The sequence below is a fragment of the Macrobrachium rosenbergii genome, chromosome 10 (assembly GCF_040412425.1).
Source record: "Macrobrachium rosenbergii isolate ZJJX-2024 chromosome 10, ASM4041242v1, whole genome shotgun sequence".
Classification (NCBI taxonomy): Eukaryota; Metazoa; Arthropoda; class Malacostraca; order Decapoda; family Palaemonidae; genus Macrobrachium; species Macrobrachium rosenbergii.
Window position 1 is genome coordinate 62,057,207 of NC_089750.1, and position 20,000 is coordinate 62,077,206.

Genomic DNA, 20,000 nt, shown 5'->3' on the forward strand with positions numbered 1-20,000 from the left:
ATACACATAAATTTAAACTGGTACTCATTATCTAACTGCTAAACCTAAAGCCTGTATAACATCATTTAACCAAAATTAAGACGACGCAAGTAATCTACCCGAGTGGACCTTATTTTATCTTTCCTTAATACACTCACGCCACCTATGGCGGTAGACAAGTATGGCTACCCTACCGAATTTATAACTGACGTTAGGCTTAGATAACGTCGTATATAAGATAAAACCTGAAGTACAAATTGACCGTAAAGAAGGATCCTTTGTTCGATCAAACTTTTAGAAGTAGAGCTTCGGTCTACAAGAAATATTTAATTAAGCAGAAACGTCAAAGCGACGGGGAACCTAATGCCCTTTGGTTGCCCAGGCCTGAAAAAAAAGAGAATAGAAAAAGGAAGGAAGAATTGAATTAATGATAATTGCAAAAGGGAAAACTTGAAGATCCGTGGTAGCCTTAAACCGCCTCAAGATGAAAGAAGCTTAAACGATCCCATGTATCTTTCTCAGTGTTAGAGTCAACAGTCCGTGGTTGGGTGACCGGTTTTTCCCCCTTTAAGTAATAAGCTTACTCCCATTTTTATCATCTTTCATTTCCCACGTGTTTACTGTCTTCTCCTCAGCTTGTTTTGACCGAGTAACGAATATCCTGCATCACTGTAACTACAGGTATTGCGACCTAGTTTGTCTTTCTCAGTGTTAGAGTTAACAGTCCTTGGTTGGGTGACCGTTTCATTCCTTCAAGTAATACGCTGTAAAATTTTGTCCCTACTTCAGTTTTTTCCGATTTTTAGCATCTTTTATCTTTTACTTGTTCACTGTGCTCTATTTTACTTCTTTTGATCAAGTAACGAATAGCCGACAGTAATATTACCACAGGTATTACGATCTAGTGTGTCTTTCTCAGTGTTACAGTTAACAGTCCTTGGTTGGGTGACCGTTTCTTTCCTTCAGGTGATAAGCTCTAAAATTTTGCCCCCACTTCAGTTTTTTCCGATTTTTTTTTCATATTTTATCTTTTACCTGTTCACAGTCTTCTCTTTTCCCTGTTTCAGTCAAGTAACAAATCTCCTACAGTTATGAACTGAATTGAACTGAATACAGAATTTAGGACAAAGGCCAAGCGCTGAGACTTATGGGGGTCATGCATCGCTGAAACGGAAATTGACAGTAAAAGGTTTGACAGGAGTAACAGGGAGAAAACCTCGCAGTTGCACTATGAATCAGTTGTTAGGAGAGGGTGGAAAGTAAGACGGAAGAAAGAGAATATGAAGGGAGGTACAGTAAAAGGAACGAAAGGGGTTGCAGCTAGGGGCCGAAGGAACGCTGCAAAGAACCTTAAGTAATGCCTACAGTGCACAGGATGAGATGCACTGACGGCACTAACCCCCACCCCCCATACGGGGTCCTACAGTTATGAAACTCCAGGCATATATTTAGTTGGGGACATTTTCACTCGCAGGCTTTCTCATTACGTCGCAAACTACGACCAAGTTTTTGAGACATGAAATCCAGATCAGTGTTCACCTTTAACGCAGCTTAGCGTGAGTGAAATGTGGGGGCAGAGATGCAGTTGCCAGGTGTTAAATTCGTTTCTGAATATCTACGTGTGCGTGTTAAACATCAATACCGTTATCGACAGGGTGGGAGATCAAAGTTTTCGTCTCCTAAGGGAGAGAGAGAGAGAGAGAGAGAGAGAGAGAGAGAGAGAGAGAATTACATCAAGCGTTATTCTTTGCACGGCTGGAGGTTATTTGCTCTGTCAAATGGCTTCTTGATAATGGAAAACCTTTTACGCTGTGGCTCTTTCTAACCTGACTGGTAGAAGGTATTGTGGGTACGTCAATAGCCATTCAACACTGATATTCATATTGGTATTATATATTATATGTCAATATTTCTTTCTGAATATATATTGTACATATTATGCTGAATGAACGTCACCAGACCTGTTACCGGTGAGTGTAAACTGGAGTTGTGGATCAGTATATTTCTGAATGAGACCTTTTATAATCTGGCTTATTATTCTAACGTATTGTTTTAATACTTTTAACTTAATCAACGAATCATTTCTAGGATTTCACCGGGCTGGCTCGAAGGATTTGTTTCTTAAAAGTGGATAAAGTTAAAGATGCTGGACAGCTAGGTGGGAAGACACCAAAAAGAACCGATGACAATAAGAGGCAAAAATCACTGCAACTATGGGTTGAAATATCATGGTAAGGGGTCCAAAATACATCGTCTACAGTGTGCTTGTAAGGCACACTGTAGGCTGTACCCCACTGAGAGGGTTTAAGTCGGAAGACTGACTTTAATGCACATCAGACGTAAGAACATTTGGTCCTTTCAATTTTTAGTGAACATTTCATTCAAAATTAAATTAAGTCTGGACGTCATAACTAATATAAATTAAAAAAATACTTAGGAGAAATTTTCGTACCATGAAACCCCTGAAGCTTTGATACCTTTATAACGAGAAGCTTTGATAATTCTACGAAAAAATCAACACGTAAAATTTTATGCTCATTATAGCGATAAATTTCAGAAGCAGTGAGAGAGACGTATTTGTACCATGGCGTAAATCGCTCACAAGACGAAAAATAATAATAATAATAATAGTGAAAATATTCTTTTATAGAACCGCATCACACTCTAAAAAAAAATTATATATATATATATATATATATATATATATATATATATATATATATTATATATATATATATATATATATATATATATATATATATATATATATATATATATATATATATATATATATATATATATAGGAATGCAGTGTTTCACAGCATTCTCATAAAATATCGAATAATATCGAATAAAAAAATCAGTTGGAATAAATATGGACCTTGCACCAGTAAACATTCTTACCAAGACTTTGCATGTCTACTAAAAAAATTATATATATATATATATATATATATATATATATATATATATATATATATATATATATATATATATATATATATATATATATATATATATATATATATATATATATATATATATATATATATATATATATATATAGATACATACATATATATATGTACTGTACATATATACTGTATATACACACACACACACACATATATATATATATATATATATATATATATATATATATATATATAAATATAATAAACATCACCCCAATTTCATCTAAGCTATAAAAATTGCTGTGTTTCCACAACACCGCAGTTAACATTAAGTGCATATAGACTGAAATAAATATACAAAAGAAATCTCTCAAACTTTTGTCATCAGTCGGTTTTCAAATTCAAACCTTAAATGAACACAGGCTGCTACATGACAGCTTGTTAATTAGGTTTTCGGTCTGCACAAAGGTATCCTAGAGGAAGCTCTGATGTCTCCTGAATTACCCGCATTCATTGTCTTCCAAATTACTGATCTGAAGACCAGTACTGTACAGAGGTACGAAATCAGTGTTTAAACGAATGAGAATTTAATGATGCTATCGTAATATTTACGAATCGCCATTCACAACGGATATGGATATTCGGAAGAATTTTAAGGGAAAATAAGACGATGATGAAGGTATTTCTTGAATCATACAACCTACCTCTTTCCAAAAGGCACTGCACGTGTCAGTGTAAGCTGATGGAATGAAGTCCACTGATGCACACTGTTTTCATGGTACCATTCGTAATTTTTGCAGACTTGCTCATTTCGGTTGTATGATGCAAATATAAATTTTCGGTAGTTGTTAAATCTTCATCAACAAAATTCTTTGTTCACATTGAAAATGGTTTGTAAAGCCCTTCATGCTTTAAAAGCAATTTTTGAAAAAAAAAAAAAAAATCAGGATCAGACATGACTGAACTCCTTAAAAATCTTTCAAAGTCTATTTAATAGATCAATGGTACTTTTAATAGAAACTAGAATAAATAAAGAAAAAAACTGAAGTCAGTCTATTAACACATAAACCGACCCATTTCTAAAACACGAATATAAACGTTTACGTAAAAATAACGCAGGTCTAAAACGGAATGGAATGGAATACAGAGATCAGGCCAAAGGCCAAGCACTGGGACCTAAGAGGTCATTCAGCGCTGGAAAGGAAGCTGAGAGTAGATTGGTTTGAGAGGTGTAACAGGAGAAAAATCTCGCAGTTGCACTACGAATCAATTGTCAGGAGAGGGTGGATAGCAAGATGAAAGAAAGATAATATGAATGGAGGTACACTAAAAGGAATGAAAGGGGTTGCAGCTAGGGGCCGAGGGGACGCTGGAAAGAACCTTTAGTAATGCCGACAGTGCACCCCGTGAGGTGCACTGACGGCACTACCTCTTTACGGGGATGTCCAAAACGAAGCAAAAAGATAGCGGGGGAAAATTATCAAATAATTAATGACAGTCATCAGCCAATCATCTCTTCAATAAATCTCAGTTGTAGATGTTGTAGATTAAAAAAAAAGATATAAATAAAAAACAATATAAAATTAACGAACAAAAATTGGATTCCGGAAATACAGAATAATCTCATTTATGCTTTTGGCAGTCAAATCAAAGCTTGAATCAGTGACATTTTTATTAATAAAAGGCTTTTAAAAATTACAGATAACCATTAAGCTTCCGGCGCTGTCAATCAAAGCTCGTAATCTAGGTGTTTGTGAAGATTGCAAATGTCAGTCAATTAACGATATTCGAAGTAATTGCCGCCTGGCATTTCGCCTAATTGCAAAAAAGCGACCGCTCATTAGCCCGGATCGATGGCTACAAAGAGAAGCGTTATTAATATTAAGAGAAGCACTATTAATGTTATTATTGGCATTATTATCTACCAACCCGGAATACGCGACGGAAAATTTACCGGGTTTTCTTTCCACTTCGCTCATTTGCCGACGGCGATAATTACCATTTTTGCATCGTGGACTTCCGGGCAAAAATGGGGTACCGTCATGATTCTGACCTCGTTCGATTCCGGTGATATTTCATTTTTGTGTTTCGGACATTCGCTTTTTTGAGGAATGTTATTATTATTATTATTATTATTATTATTATTATTATTATTATTATTATTATTATTATTATTATTATTTCAACGGCATTAAGCTTATAGAGTCTTCTCTATTCCCCTTATTATATTCTCGTCAGCAGAAAGGTGGTGTAATAAACTTCCAAAGGACATGGAAAGACTAATTATTATTATTATTATTATTATTATTATTATTATTATTATTATTATTATTATTATTATTATTATTATTATTATCCAACATCTCCTAAAAACATAACAGACACCTCACACGTCTCGACTGTCGACCTAACCGCGCAACAACTTCTCGCTGCTGGTAGAAAGGGCGCTGGTGACTGGTACAATACATGTACATACGCTACCGGGGTCTAAGCGATGACAGGCAGGGCAGCCGATCGAGACTACGGTCTACCCCAAAGCCAAATCAAAGTCCTTCAAAAGAAGGCATCGTGCTTACCTCGTACACTTGGGAAAAAGCACGTTAAAAGAAGAAAATATTATTATTATATTATTATTATTATTATTATTATTATTATTATTATTATTATTATTATTATTATTATATTGAGTCTTCTCAAGACTCCTCACGACTCGTTTCTCTTCTACGTTAATTTTGGTCAATAACTGGCCAATGTTCATACTTTGGCAAAGAGTAATATATTAAGAGCGTATCTACAGCAGTTAATATACATATCTCTCTTTGCCTATGTATGAACACGGATAGTTATTGATCCATATTAAGGTATAAGAGAAACGAGCCATAAGAAAAATTGAGAAGACTCAATATAAGATTAATTCGTACAATGCAGCAGCCATCCTTTCTAACAGGACATGCTTAAGAGAGGGTCTACGTCCTTTATTATTATTATTATTATTATTATTATTATTATTATTATTATTATTATTATTATTATTATTATTATTATTATTATTATTATTATTATTATCATGCGTCCAGGACATTGCATGGAGCTCGAATCTGGTTGAAAAGTTCAATCGCTACGATCCTGGCCCTGTGACGATTTCAAAATTATCTCATATTTTTTTTTTTATTTTAGACTTAAAATACATGAAGAGTTTAAAGTACATGGAAATACAATGCAACGTTTTATATAGAGTTAAACTGTGAACTTCTCTATTTCTAAAAATAAAACCATGAGGATTCTCCAAAGAAGGAAGGACTAAGCTTCAACAATTGCGTGTTTGACCTCCGAGCAACAGTAGGAGCTCAGATCGGATTAAAAAGTCATAATTATGATTCTCAACTCGTAACGATTCCGGGAAATCTTAGTTCGCAGTTTTCTGTGAAAGAAAACTATGGTGCCGGCTTTGTCTGTCCATCCGCACTTTATTTTGTCCACCCTCAGCTCTTAAAAACTACTGAGGCTAGAGGGCTGCAAATTGGTATGTCGATCAGCCACCCTCCAATCATCAAACATAACAAATTGCAGCCCTCTGGCCTCAGTAGTTTTTATTTTATTTAAGGTTAAAGTTATCCATAATCGTGCACCTGGCAACGATATAGGACAGGCCACCACCGGGCCGTGGTTAAAGTTTCATGGGCCGCAGATCCTACAGCATTATACAAAGACCACTGAAAGATAGATCTATTTTCGCTGGCCTTGATTACACCATGGACAGAAATTTCTTCGGCGCATTTGTTACTTGTATTTTGGATTTACACTTCGGAAGGAATATTAACGAAAGTACACACACATGTAGATACTGCTTATAGAGTAATCATTATCACTGTCATTATTCACGACATACCATACAAGCCATACAAAATAAGCGTGAGAGGCTTATTAGTCAAAATTAATGAAAAAAAAAAAAAAATGAAAAGCAGAAAACTAACGAAAACAGATACTAGTACTTCGAATCTTTCAAGGTAACAACGACTGTTTCTGTGGGTGTCCGGCAGAGAGAGAGAGAGAGAGAGAGAGAGAGAGAGAGAGAGAGAGAGAGAGAGAGAATGTAGCTCATACCCTTTTCTTTACACATCACAAACTAGGTGCGAAGCTAATAGAGAGAGAGAGAGAGAGAGAGAGAGAGAGAGAGAGAGAGAGAGAGAGAGAGAGAGAGAGAGAGAGAGAATGTAGCTCATACCTTTTTCTTACTTTACGCATCACAAACTAAGCGCGAAGTTAATAGAGAGAGAGAGAGAGAGAGAGAGAGAGAGAGAGAGAGAGAGAGAGAGAGAGGGGAGAGAATGTAGCTCATACCCTTTTCTTTACACATCACAAACTAGGCAGCCAATTGAGAGAGAGAGAGAGAGAGAGAGAGAGAGAGAGAGAGAGAGAGAGAGAGAATGTAGCTCATACCTTTTTCTACTTTACGCATCACAAACTAAGCGCGAAGTTAATAGAGAGAGAGAGAGAGAGAGAGAGAGAGAGAGAGAGAGAGAGAGAGAGAGAGAGAGAGAGAATGTAGCTCATACCCTTTTCTTTACACATCACAAACTAGGCGCGCATCCAATTGAGAGAGAGAGAGAGAGAGAGAGAGAGAGAGAGAGAGAGAGAGAGAGAGAGAGAGAGAGAGAGAGAATGTAGCTCATACCCTTTTCTTTACACATCACAAACTAGGCGCGAAGAAGCTAAGAGAGAGAGAGAGAGAGAGAGAGAGAGAGAGAGAGAGAGAGAGAGAGAGAGAGTGTGTAGCTTATACCCTTTTCTTTACACATCACAAACTAGGCGAAGCTTAAGAGAGAGAGAGAGAGAGAGAGAGAGAGAGAGAGAGAGAGAGAGAGAGAGAGAGAGAGAGAGAGAGAGAGAGAGAGTGTAGCTTATACCCTTTTCTTTTACACATCACAAACTAGGCGCGAAGCTGAGAGAGAGAGAGAGAGAGAGAGAGAGAGAGAGAGAGAGAGAGAGAGAGAGAGAGTGTAGCTTATACCCTTTTCTTTACACATCACAAACTAGGCGCGAAGCTAAGAGAGAGAGAGAGAGAGAGAGAGAGAGAGAGAGAGAGAGAGAGAGAGAGAGAGAGAGAGAGAGAGAGAGTGTAGCTTATACCCTTTTCTTTACACATCACAAACTAGGCGCGAAGCTAAGAGAGAGAGAGAGAGAGAGAGAGAGAGAGAGAGAGAGAGAGAGAGAGAGAGAGAGAGAGAGAGAGAGAGTGTAGCTTATACCCTTTTCTTTACACATCACAAACTGGGCAAAAGCTAAGAGAGAGAGAGAGAGAGAGAGAGAGAGAGAGAGAGAGAGAGAGAGAGAGAGAGAGAGAGAGAGAGAGAGAGAGAGAGAGAGAGAGAGAGAGAATGTAGCTCATACAATTTTCTTACTTTACGCATCACAAGCTAGGCACGAAACTCATACAGAGAGTGAGAGAGAGAGAGAGAGAGAGAGAGAGAGAGAGAGAGAGAGAGAGAGAGAGAGAGAGAGAGAGAAATGTAGCTCATACAATTTTTCTTACTTTACGCATCACAAGCTAGGCACGAAACTCATACAGAGAGTGAGAGAGAGAGAGAGAGAGAGAGAGAGAGAGAGAGAGAGAGAGAGAGAGAGAAGGGGCGAGGGGGAAGAAACAAAAGGACAGGGAGAATGAAAGAACTAGAAGAGGACGGGAAGGGACAACAGCATAATTAAATAATCCAATGCTCAAAGGAAGAGAATACATAGGAAGTATGTATGCATGGAGATTTCACCGAACGAAACCTCGATCTTATGACGATAGAGCTTATCTACGGATGCTCTGACAATTCGGTAGCTGAATGCTGCTTTTCAACTCGGTATTATGATAACTTTTTAAAAGCCTGCACAGTATCCTCTCCGGTTTTGTGAAGAAAGCCCTTTTCTTCAACCCCTCCGGCTTTGTGGTACGTAGCTCTGAATTCAAGACTCTTATATTTAATAATTTTATGAGAAATGATAGCTCTGTATCTCAAAGGTTATTCGTTCTTACATATAATAGAAAAGAGATACAACCAAAATACGGGCAAAGTAAATGCTTCACTTGGGTTATTTACAGAATGCCAACGATCGCTTTTCATACACCAGATCTTTTACCAAATGAAAATCAAGGTAGTGCCGGAAAAAGATGGAGTCCTTGTGGGCGAGTGCAAAAGACATGTATATAATGTAAAAGACTCTTCAGTATTTGCATATCAAGTATCCCGAGCAAATCCACAGTTCCAGCTAAGAGACAGGACGAGCTACAAACATACAGGTGCCCAAAAACGCACACACACACACACACACACACACACACACACACACACACACACACAGGGCAATGCGATTTCTCGCAGACTGTGAAATCCTTGTGGGGAAAGATAGACGAGGAAGGCTATTGATAAACAGGAGGGAAAAAAGTAGGTAGAAGAAATGAGCCACGGGGGAAATTATCAGATACAAGAAGAGGAAAGATATTCCACCGTCCAAAGTAGGATTCAGCAAGGCAAAGGCAAGAAATGAGTTTGTGGAGACAAGAAGCACAGCTGACAAAGGCTTTCTCTGACTTCCTCAAATGTCATAACGGGCACAAAGACCGACTGTATTAGAGTCTTCCAAATCTCGCAGGAAGGATAACCAAGTGTATTTTCTGGTAACATAGAAAGGAACAAATCACACTGGTAATCCCACAGAGGAGAGCGGGAGGGTAGAGTGGAGAGATTCTACTGAATTCTCAGAAGATATACAGTAGTTTTACCCAGTCTACATGGAAAGGCTCAATAAGAGGGGGGGGGGGAGTACCCTTTCCTTGTTTCATTGTTTCTCTTTTTCCGTCTAGTACTTCTTACCAGTGTCATCTTTTCTCACTGCATTCATCATGTTTATTTTCTCCTGTTTAGAATAAGTCATACAGAAGAGGATTTACTATAAAATTGCATACGAAGAACGTCACCTGAAACAGACAATAAGGCCATTTTCAATGAGGCCAAAATCCGACAGTGAGGCCATCTTCAATGAGGCCACAACCAGACAATGAGGCAATTTTTAATGAGGCCAGTTTCAAAGAGGCCACAATCAGAAATTGAGGCCATTTTCAAAGAGGCCAAAATTAGGCAATGAGGCCATTTTCAACGAGGCCAAAATTGGACAATGAGGTAATTTTCAATGAGGCCAGAATCAGACAATGAAGTAATTTTCAATGAGACCAAAATCAGACAATGAGGTAATTTTAATGAGGCCAAAATCAGACAGGGATAATTTTCAATGGGGCCAAAATCAGACAATGAGGCAGTTGTCAATGAGACCAAAATCAGACAGAGGGATAATTTTCAATGGGGCCAAAATCAGACAATGAAGCAATTGTCAATGAGGCCAGAGTCAGACAATGAGGCCAAAATCAGACAATGAGGCCAGAGTCAGACAATGGGGCCATTGTCAATGAGGCCAAAATCACAGCGTCAGAAAGCTGATCAAGCAAAACTCCGGGCTTCCAATTCTCGACATCCCAGAACACAAACAATCACTCCAGCCTCAGCCACACTCTTGATGAATCGCAGTAGTTCCGTAACAGAACCAGCTTAATGAAAATGAGAGAACCGTGTCCTGCTGTCCTTCCGTCTGGGCTTACGAACCTGCACCTCGTCACCAAAACCAGTACTGGCCGATAAATAATGCACCCAGGATCTCTTTAACTATGCACGTTACCAATCTCCGGGAGGAACCCTCATGAAAAATGGACCCGCCCGCGGCCCCCTTCAAGTCTACCGTAGCCTTCCAGCGCACTTACCTTTCCAGAATAATTCAGGAGGCGTTAGAGCTGACGCCCGCCGTATCCTGTCTCCCTGTAGCAGAGCATCCTTCCAGAAAATTGGTCATTGCCTCAGCCTTCCTTACGTATTGCTGTTTATGCATGTACGTATTTACCCGTTTGTTGAGTTACTTTATTTTCTTGCTATCTATTTGTTACTCAATCAGTTGTTCGTTTTTGCTCGTTTTATTTAATACTTAGACATCCTACGTGAATTTTTGCATATTTTATAAAGTAATAAATAATGCTAGAGACGGCAGCGCCGATAATGCTAAGTTGAAGCCATAAAGAGAGGCCTTCATTTGAAGCTGCCGGCGCAATATTGGGATTTTGTTAAGCTTTGAATACAATTCCAAATGTGGACGCATTCATAAGGTAAATGCCAAAATGGCCGTTAACTTGTCGACTAAACTTACAAAGGCTTGAATGATAATTTAAAAAGGAAGAAATGAGTGCCTTGCAAAGAAAGGTGCAATTATAAATACATTCCTGCAGGATCAGCACGAAAATCTCAGTCTGTGATGACGGCTTTGAAAACACCTCAAAATAAAGGTAAACCAGGATATACACTCAATTAGTGAAAATTCAAGATATAAACCCTTAACTAATGGATAACCACGGCATACACTCTACCATATGGCAAACCCGGATATATACCATCAATCACTAAATGAGATACCAGGATATACTCTGTAAATTAACAGTAAACAAGTTCCCGTCTAAATCAAAGAAATACTAGGATATTAACTCGGACCATTAGGAACCATGATATACACTACAAGTTAATTGGTGCACTATGTAATTAAATCACTAGAGAACCAGGATGTATAACTACAGCAATTATGGCACATGGATATCCAACAAAAGAGTAGCCAGAATATACATCTGAAGCCAATGGAAAAACCAATGTGCGATGAGACGCCAAGATGTACAGGCCCAAAAGAGAGGCCACGCCTCCATTTTGGGATCTAAAGACGAATCGGTACCATAACACAGATGGCTTAAAAATGCATGACAGTTTTTCCCCACAGGTTGATAGAAAAAATGAAGAACTTTGTAAAATGGGCACCTAGTAGCAAAATGGGAAAAAACGATGTGTACCATATAAACGGCGAATCATGAGCCTTTAGATATTATCTAAGGATTTGACTACTACAATAACCGTAGTTTCTGCCTCCCCACTCCTAATAAATAAAACATATAAAAAAATAAAAGGAATATGCATATTCGTGGAGTGCGTTGTTCCATTGCAAATACATTCATGACTGGTAAAATGCTGTCTATCTTCAAATAGTTCTCTTCCCGCGTTCCACGATTTCTAAAATCTTTTATCCTTAAAGAGGCGGATCCATGGCTTTCTACAAAGTTAAGTCCCAATCTATTTTCTTCCATTTTCTATTCTTCCTTTCCATCACGCTTGAGGAAGAAGAGATACTTAAGGTTCTTAGCAGAGTACCTTCGGCATCTAGCTGCAACCCCTTTTCATTCCTTTTACTGTACATCCGTTCATATTCTCTTTCTTCCATCTTACTTTCCACCCTCTCCTAATAATTGATGCAGAGTGCAACTGCGAGGTTTTCCTCCTGTTACATCTTTCAAACCTTTCCACTGTCAATTTCCGCTTCAGCGCTGAATGACCTCATAGGTCCCAGCGCTTGGCCTTTGGCCTAAACCCTATATTCTATTCTATTACGTTCATAGGGTGGTGGGAGAAGCATTAGGCTCTCTTCTCATTGTAGTTTTAATGCCTACAGTGCACCGCATGAGGTGCACTGACGGCACTGCCCCGCTACGGGGACCACCGTATAAAAGAAATCTAAATGGTTATCATAAAGCAGACTGAAAATTAAAGGTCATCTTCTTAAGACCAGCCTACGCAAGCTTCGAAAATACCCACATCCGAGACAGGAGTCCAATCTTCAATGACGAGGAATCCGATTTGAGCGATATCAAGCGGACAACTTCTTCATATTAATAACATCCCCAAAGAAATCAAAGTTTCCAATCTTCTCCTAACAGAGGCAGGGAAGCTGAGGATATGCCCCTCGGAAAATACGGCGATGACATTCGTTCCGACCAGTTTAAAATATCTTTTACATTACTAGGAATTTTACAATTTTTCTTTTACCCGATATTTTCATTAATAAAAAAAAAGACCTTAGAAGTCTACTGGCAATCAATATATATTATGGACTAATAATAAAATATACTGTAAAAAACGTTATAACACATCAGAACAAAACTAGAAATATAATCTGCAGAAAACCAGGAGTGTATATAAAAAATCACAAATATTACTATGTTCTAAAGGTATTACACATATACAAATGTTCATATATATATATATATATATATATATATATATATATATATATATATATATATATATATATATATATATATATATATATATATATATGTGTGTGTGTACCCAAGAAAAATAATCAGGCTTCAATTTCACTTCGGTGTAACGTGTGTGATGCTGTGCTCACTAAGCTTGCGTAGAGCACTCGGAAAATGCGTACTAATGCCAGAGAAATGTCTAAATTTTAAAAGCACATCTACCATATATGAAAACAGTCCTAAGAACGTAAAATGATAAATTAACAAAGACTCCGATGCCAACTAAAATGAAAATGCAAACTAGGTCATCCGGATCCAAAACGAAAATTTAGCAAACTCTTCTTTGCTCAAAACCCACTCTCCAACACAATTTCATTTCCATCCATTCATAACTTTCCTAGATATTTAGCGGACGGGAAGAGATAAGTGAATACGTAACTTCAATGATGGAGGTAAAAAGAAATTGGCAGACATAAAGCAGATATGGTGAACGCACACTGACACAAAGAACAGACCAAACTAATTGGATGATTGGTTTAGCAAAGTGCTGTTATAACACTGAAGCTCCTCTGTAAAAGAAGATCAAAATAGAAAGTAGAGTAGATTCAACAAAAAGTTTGGTAAAGTAGAGTAATAAGAAAAAATGGTCTTTCCCACTTTTATCACTGTTACTCTACGCTAAAAAGCTTTCTTTTTTAATGTACTGTTTTCTATTCTCATTTTCTTTCGCAACTGATCTTTAGTGTTACAGCACCAGTTTGTTAAACCAATCAATCAATCAGTTTGGTCTTTTATTTATATCCTTGCGGATTTACCATTTCTGCTTGATGTTTGCTATTTTATACACCAGGAAGAGGTCTTTGGTTTATACAGCTACAGTGAAGACCATGCAACTGATAAATGTAGGTCAGCATTAAATTAAAAAAAAAAAAATAAACTGCATGTAAGTGATTTCTACGTACAAACAAATATATCTCCACGTTTGCAATTAGATGGACAAATAAGTCCGTATCAGCCCCTTAAAACTAAAATATCCTGACGTGATTACTGTGTGTGTGTGTATGTATGTGTGTGTATATATATATATATATATATATATATATATATATATATATATATATATATATATATATATATATATATATATATATATATAAACATTAAGTTGTAAATTTCATTTAATATCCAATTCGCTCGACCTCAGGAAAAGCGAATTGGATATTAAATGAAATGTGCAGCTTAATGTTTGTGTATATAAAATGTCACGAGGATGTGACAAATATATATACTGTGTATGTATATATATATATATATATATATATATATATATATATATATATATATATATATATATATATATATATATATATATATATATATATATATATATATATGTTTGTGTGTGTGTGCGTGCGTGTGCGTGTGTGCGCTTTACTTCTGCCATGGATTTTTCTTCATCATCAGATGATGCCCTCTTGAGTCAATATTACTTTATGGAATTAATCATGTTGGTAGAGAAGGATCATTCCTTGAGCTCCCACTCTCATAACCTTGCCTTGGGCGTTATTCTCTCTCTCTCTCTCTCTCTCTCTCTCTCTCTCATCTTAGAAATATTGTTCCATACCACTCTCCCGACTGTAATCGATATTTTCTTTAATTTTTAACCCCCAAATAAAAACAGTATAAGGCTCTTTTTACAGTAACTGATCTCTCTCTCTCTCTCTCTCTCTCTCTCTCTCTCTCTCTCTCTCTCTCTCTCTCCTCTCTCTCTCTTTTCTGTCACCTAGAAAATATTGTTCCATTTCTCTTTCTACCGACGGTAAACCGACATTCTCTTTCTTTATCTTTTACCTCAAATAAAAAAAAAATATATAAGCCCCTTTTTCTTTAATTAATCCTTCGATCTCGCTCTGCTTCTTTCCTGCCACTAAGGAAAGACACTGTTTAAGACTACACCTCTGTCTTGCATTTGATGATATTCTTTTGGAAAACATTTCTCCGGCAAAAGTTTGTGCAACAAAAAAAAAAAAAAAGAGTTCTTAGGGAAAAGAATCTATAAAAATAACATTTATCTAAAGAACAGAACGTTCAACAACATTGCCTTGAGGAACACCCACTGAGATAATACTAGCAGAGTGCTGAATTGCCCCGTGGCAATGGCATTTTGTACCATTACTCGCGCTTGCCATAATGTTATTGCACTCACGTAGAACAGGTAAAAAACGCCTACTAACCTTCAGGACAACAGACTGCCAATCTGTGCATGCAACACAAACCACACACACACACATTATACATATATATATATAATATATATATATATATATATATATATATATATATATATATATATATATATATATATATATATATATATATATATATATATGTGTGTGTGTGTGTGTGTGTGTGTGTGTGTGTATGTATGTGTAAATACATATATAAATATATTTATATACACACACAGATACATATGTATACACATACATATATATATATATACATACATATATACATACAGTATATATACATCATATATAAATATATATATTTTTGCATGTATGTATGTAAAAGTCCAGTAATAAAATGTTGGAAAAATGAGGCAAAACCTTCCGTCGTTTTCAAGTATTACATTTTCTATATGATTTACGACCATACACATCCATCACGCTGCCAGGAAGGCTGTGGTAATAATTACTATATAATTTCTTTCAGGAATATATATATATATATATATATATATATATATATATATATATATATATATATATATATATATATATATAACACCAGTTAGTGCGTGCTGCTAGTCTCATAAATACATCTTGTCCAGGTGTATATTCTTGTTAAGATATTATTATGGTGTATTACCTGTAGGCTCTCTGTGTTATACACAAAAAACACACAAGGATAAACACTGCCCTTTATACAGCAGGATTATCATCGCCGCCATCAGTACTATCACTATTATTATTATTACTGTTTTTCTTAATGAACAAACACTCATACGGAGAAGCCTATTGGGCCATAAGTTGAAAATACAAGCTTTTAGACAACATGTCCAAATGACAAAAAACGAGGAAAAGACAATAACAAATAATTAACAATAGAAAAAACCCAATAAACAAACGAACGCAAGAATTTCGTCAATGTACTTACGCTATAGCCTCAATCATGTCCAATCCCATCTCGACGCAGCAGTGCGCATGATCGGGCCTCGGTTCGGGCAATCCGCTCACGCAGTAGTAACAGTCGCCCAGTAACTTAATCCTCAGGCAGTGGTGCTCTGCGGCTAGGCGATCAAATCTGTAAAATAACAAAACAGAAAAATAATACGTTAAGTTACATAATGGGACATATTCTCCAATATTACATTTGGTAAAAATTATATGCATCGACTTCCCCTGTAAGGCAAAAAAGAATCATAATATTTTATGTTCTACAACATCATTATTTTGATATGTTTCATTTTCAAACTTTGCTCTTTTATTGTCCACACGAAAGTAAGCATTAGTCCAATAATTGTTTCCACTAAATGTATAAAGTATAATCAAAAGCACTTACTGGTCCATCCAACTTGTAACTAATGTACCAAAGATAAAAACTACTATGTAACATTACCGCTTCATATACCAACACAAAGTTAATGCAATAAAAACGCCACACTGATCTCATGTACACTCGCGCATGTCTTTTTTTTTCTACCTTTGGGCCCATACTTATATTTTAGCCTCTGTAGCAATACATCATTGCTGTGATGTCTTTTTCGTCCTTGTACTCGTAACGAAAGTGTACACATTTTACCAGTGCGCCAGCTTCCATTCTCTTGACATGACCATGCCACGTGAAGACCTGATATGTACTTTCAACTGTATTTCTTTACATTTCCCGCTCCCTTCATAACCTATGCAAACTTTCTCGGCAAGCCACGCATGAAAAAAAATCTTTGGAGCAACGATTCCTTCAAACACTTAAGAACTGGTTCTCCCGTAACTAAAATAAATTCTATAGATTCTGCAAAGCTCCTACTGTCATTCCTGCTCAAGCCCATAACGCCCTCTTCAGTAGTCGCCTGCAACATTTAGATTGATAACTTGTATGAATAAACCTCCTCGAATATTTCCTCATCCTTACTAGCATCACAACACTAGCCTATGTTTCACAATCCATGACAGGGCCTCGAAAACATTCCCTTTGAAAATTCTCCCCTTTAAAAACATTTATGTTATTATTCCCACCTATAATTCATCTCTAAATCTTGATAAAGACCCCAAAATCTTTATTCTTTCCTTGAGCCCACCTCTCATTGTTAATGAATCTCATCAATAACTCCTGCCACCTTTGGAACTTTCCAGATATATCCATCACTGGACAAAATTCTTTTCTCTTAAACGGCACCCACCAGCCTTTCTCTCTCTCTCTCTCTCTCTCTCTCTCTCTCTCTCTCCTCTCTCTCTCATACAAAGACACAATGCAGTCCCTCTTCCACTTCCCATCCTCTCTCTCTCTCTCTCTCATACAAAGACACAATGCAGTCCCTCTTCCACTTCCCATCCTCTCTCTCTCTCTCTCTCTCTCTCTCTCTCTCTCTCTCTCTCTCTCTCTCTCTCTCTCTCTCTCATACAGACATATAATGCACAGTCCCTCTTCCACTTACCATCCTCTCTCTCTCTCTCTCTCTCTCTCTCTCTCTCTCTCTCTCTCTCTCTCTCTCTTACATAAAGACTCATAATTCACAGTCCCTCTTCCACTTACCATCATCTCTCTCTCGTTCTCTCTTTCTCTCATATAAAGACTCAGAATGCACAGTCCCTCTTCCACTTAACATTCCCTCTCTCTCTCTCTCTCTCTCTCTCTCTCTCTCTCTCTCTCTCTCTCTCTCTCTCTCTCTCTCTCTCTCTCATACAGACACATAATGCACAGTCCCTCTTCCACTTACCATGAACTTTTATAATTTCTTGAAGAGAATGAAAAATTACTTAATCTTATCAGAAATAAAATGAGATACGAAGAGTTTTCAGAAGTTCTCGCAAAGATCAATGTCCAAATACATTCGGGATTCTGTTCACCGCGCGAATACGACCGAATATGACGTTCTGGTAATCCGCACAAGATATCCTTCTACAATTCGACTTCAGTGTTAATTCAGACAGTCATTCTCCATCCGTTTGGCAATGTCAGCGTTTTACTGGCCGCTAGTCTCTCCCCCTCTCTCTCTCTCTCTCTCTCTCTCTCTCTCTCTCTCTCTCTCAATTGGCAACAGGTGGTTGATGTCTACCCAAGCCCACACACCACGAAGGAGTTACATGTTCGCTTTCCCCATTTTATTATTATATTATTATTATACAAGCTCCAGCTTTTATTAGAAAAGCAGAATGCTTAAGGTCAAAGGTCTGGTTACAAAATGACCTATGAAAGGAGGCTCATGTGAGCCTACTCTATAAAAAAAAAACCGTTCGCACGTTGTTCTTCCAAATAGGGAAGAACAACATTGAGCAAAGTTGGGTTCGGTCAGTGCTTGGATCGACGAAAACCAATGTATTTAAGATAGCGTCATTTTTGGTACCTGTTCTTCTGATCAGAACAGCATCATTGTTGGTACGCTGTTCTTCTGATCAGAACAGCATCATTTTTGGTACGCTGTGCTTCTGATCAGAACAGCATCATTTTTGGTACGCTGTTCTTCTGATCAGAACAGAATCATTTTTGGTACGCTGTTCTTCTGGTCAGAACAGCATCATTTTTGGTACGCTGTTCTTCTGATCAGAACAGTATAATTTCTATTGCGCTATTCTTCAGATCAGAACATTGTCATTTTTGGAACGCTGTTCTTCTGATCAGAACAGCATCATTTTTGGTACGCTGTTCTTCTGATCAGAACAGCATCATTTTTATTGCGCTATTCTTCAGATCAGAACATTGTCATTTTTGGAACGCTGTTCTTCTGATCAGAGAAGTCAAATACTGCTGGGTTCGGTCAGTACTCGGATGAATGAACACCAATGAACGCCAAGAGCCAATGGCACACAGCCTCCTATGAACCAGACAGGTATGGATAGAATCATGAATAATGCAGGCTAACCAAGAGTTGCAAATATATGATAATTTTCAATGAAGGTGATATTTTTTTTTACCACCTTCTAGCATATTGCCGACAAACTTTACCCAAGTAACCAATACTTAGGGCATTAAGTTAGTGCAGCGAACGAATGTATGCATGAGTGTGGAGAGATTTTATCCTTTTAGTTTCCTGTAAAAGAAGACTATTGTGAAGGCTTTGTCTGTCCGTCCGCACTTTATTCTGTCCGCACTTTTTCTGTCAGCCCTCAAATCTTAAAAACCACAGAGGCTAGAGGGCTGTAAATTGGTACGTTGATCGTCCACCCTCCAATCATCAAACATTACAAATTGCAGCCCTCTAGCCTCAGTAGTTTTTATTTTATTTAAAGTTAAAGTTAGCCATAATCGTTCATCTGGCAACGATACGAGATAGGCCACCACCTGGCCTTGGTTAAAGTTTCATGGGCCGCGGCTCATACAGCATTATACCGAGACCACCGAAAGATAGATCTATTTTCGGTGGCCTTGACTATACGCTGTACAGAAAATTCGATTTTGTCGAAGAAATTTCGGCGCATTTTTTACTTGTTTGTATAATGTCAATCCATACTAACGTCTAACTTTGCAAAACAACGTAGATGGTAAATTCTTAATAGTTATACTCAGATCTTGCAGAATCTCCCATGGCTGGCAAGAAGGTTCTCTAAAGGTTCTTACATTTTTCTTTTAACATAATGTTCATTTATTGTAATATAATTGATTGACGTATACTGAATAACTGAAATTACTCCTCCGATCAATTTATATCCACCTATCGTGCTGCTATCATATCACGAACAGATCTCTCTATTCAATTTAAAATTAATGAAGGCACGGTTATAGTC

General features: G+C 37.2%; 1 protein-coding gene across 1 annotated transcript in view; it reads right to left on the minus strand.

Annotated features, from left to right (window-relative positions):
- Nucleotides 1-20,000, minus strand: part of LOC136842694 (adenylate cyclase type 6-like) — a 776,358-nt gene that overhangs the window by 91,895 nt on the left and 664,463 nt on the right. The window contains exon 6 of the mRNA XM_067110356.1: nucleotides 16,216-16,362. Coding sequence (XP_066966457.1) covers nucleotides 16,216-16,362 — 147 coding nt within the window. The remainder of the gene's footprint in view (nucleotides 1-16,215; nucleotides 16,363-20,000) is intronic.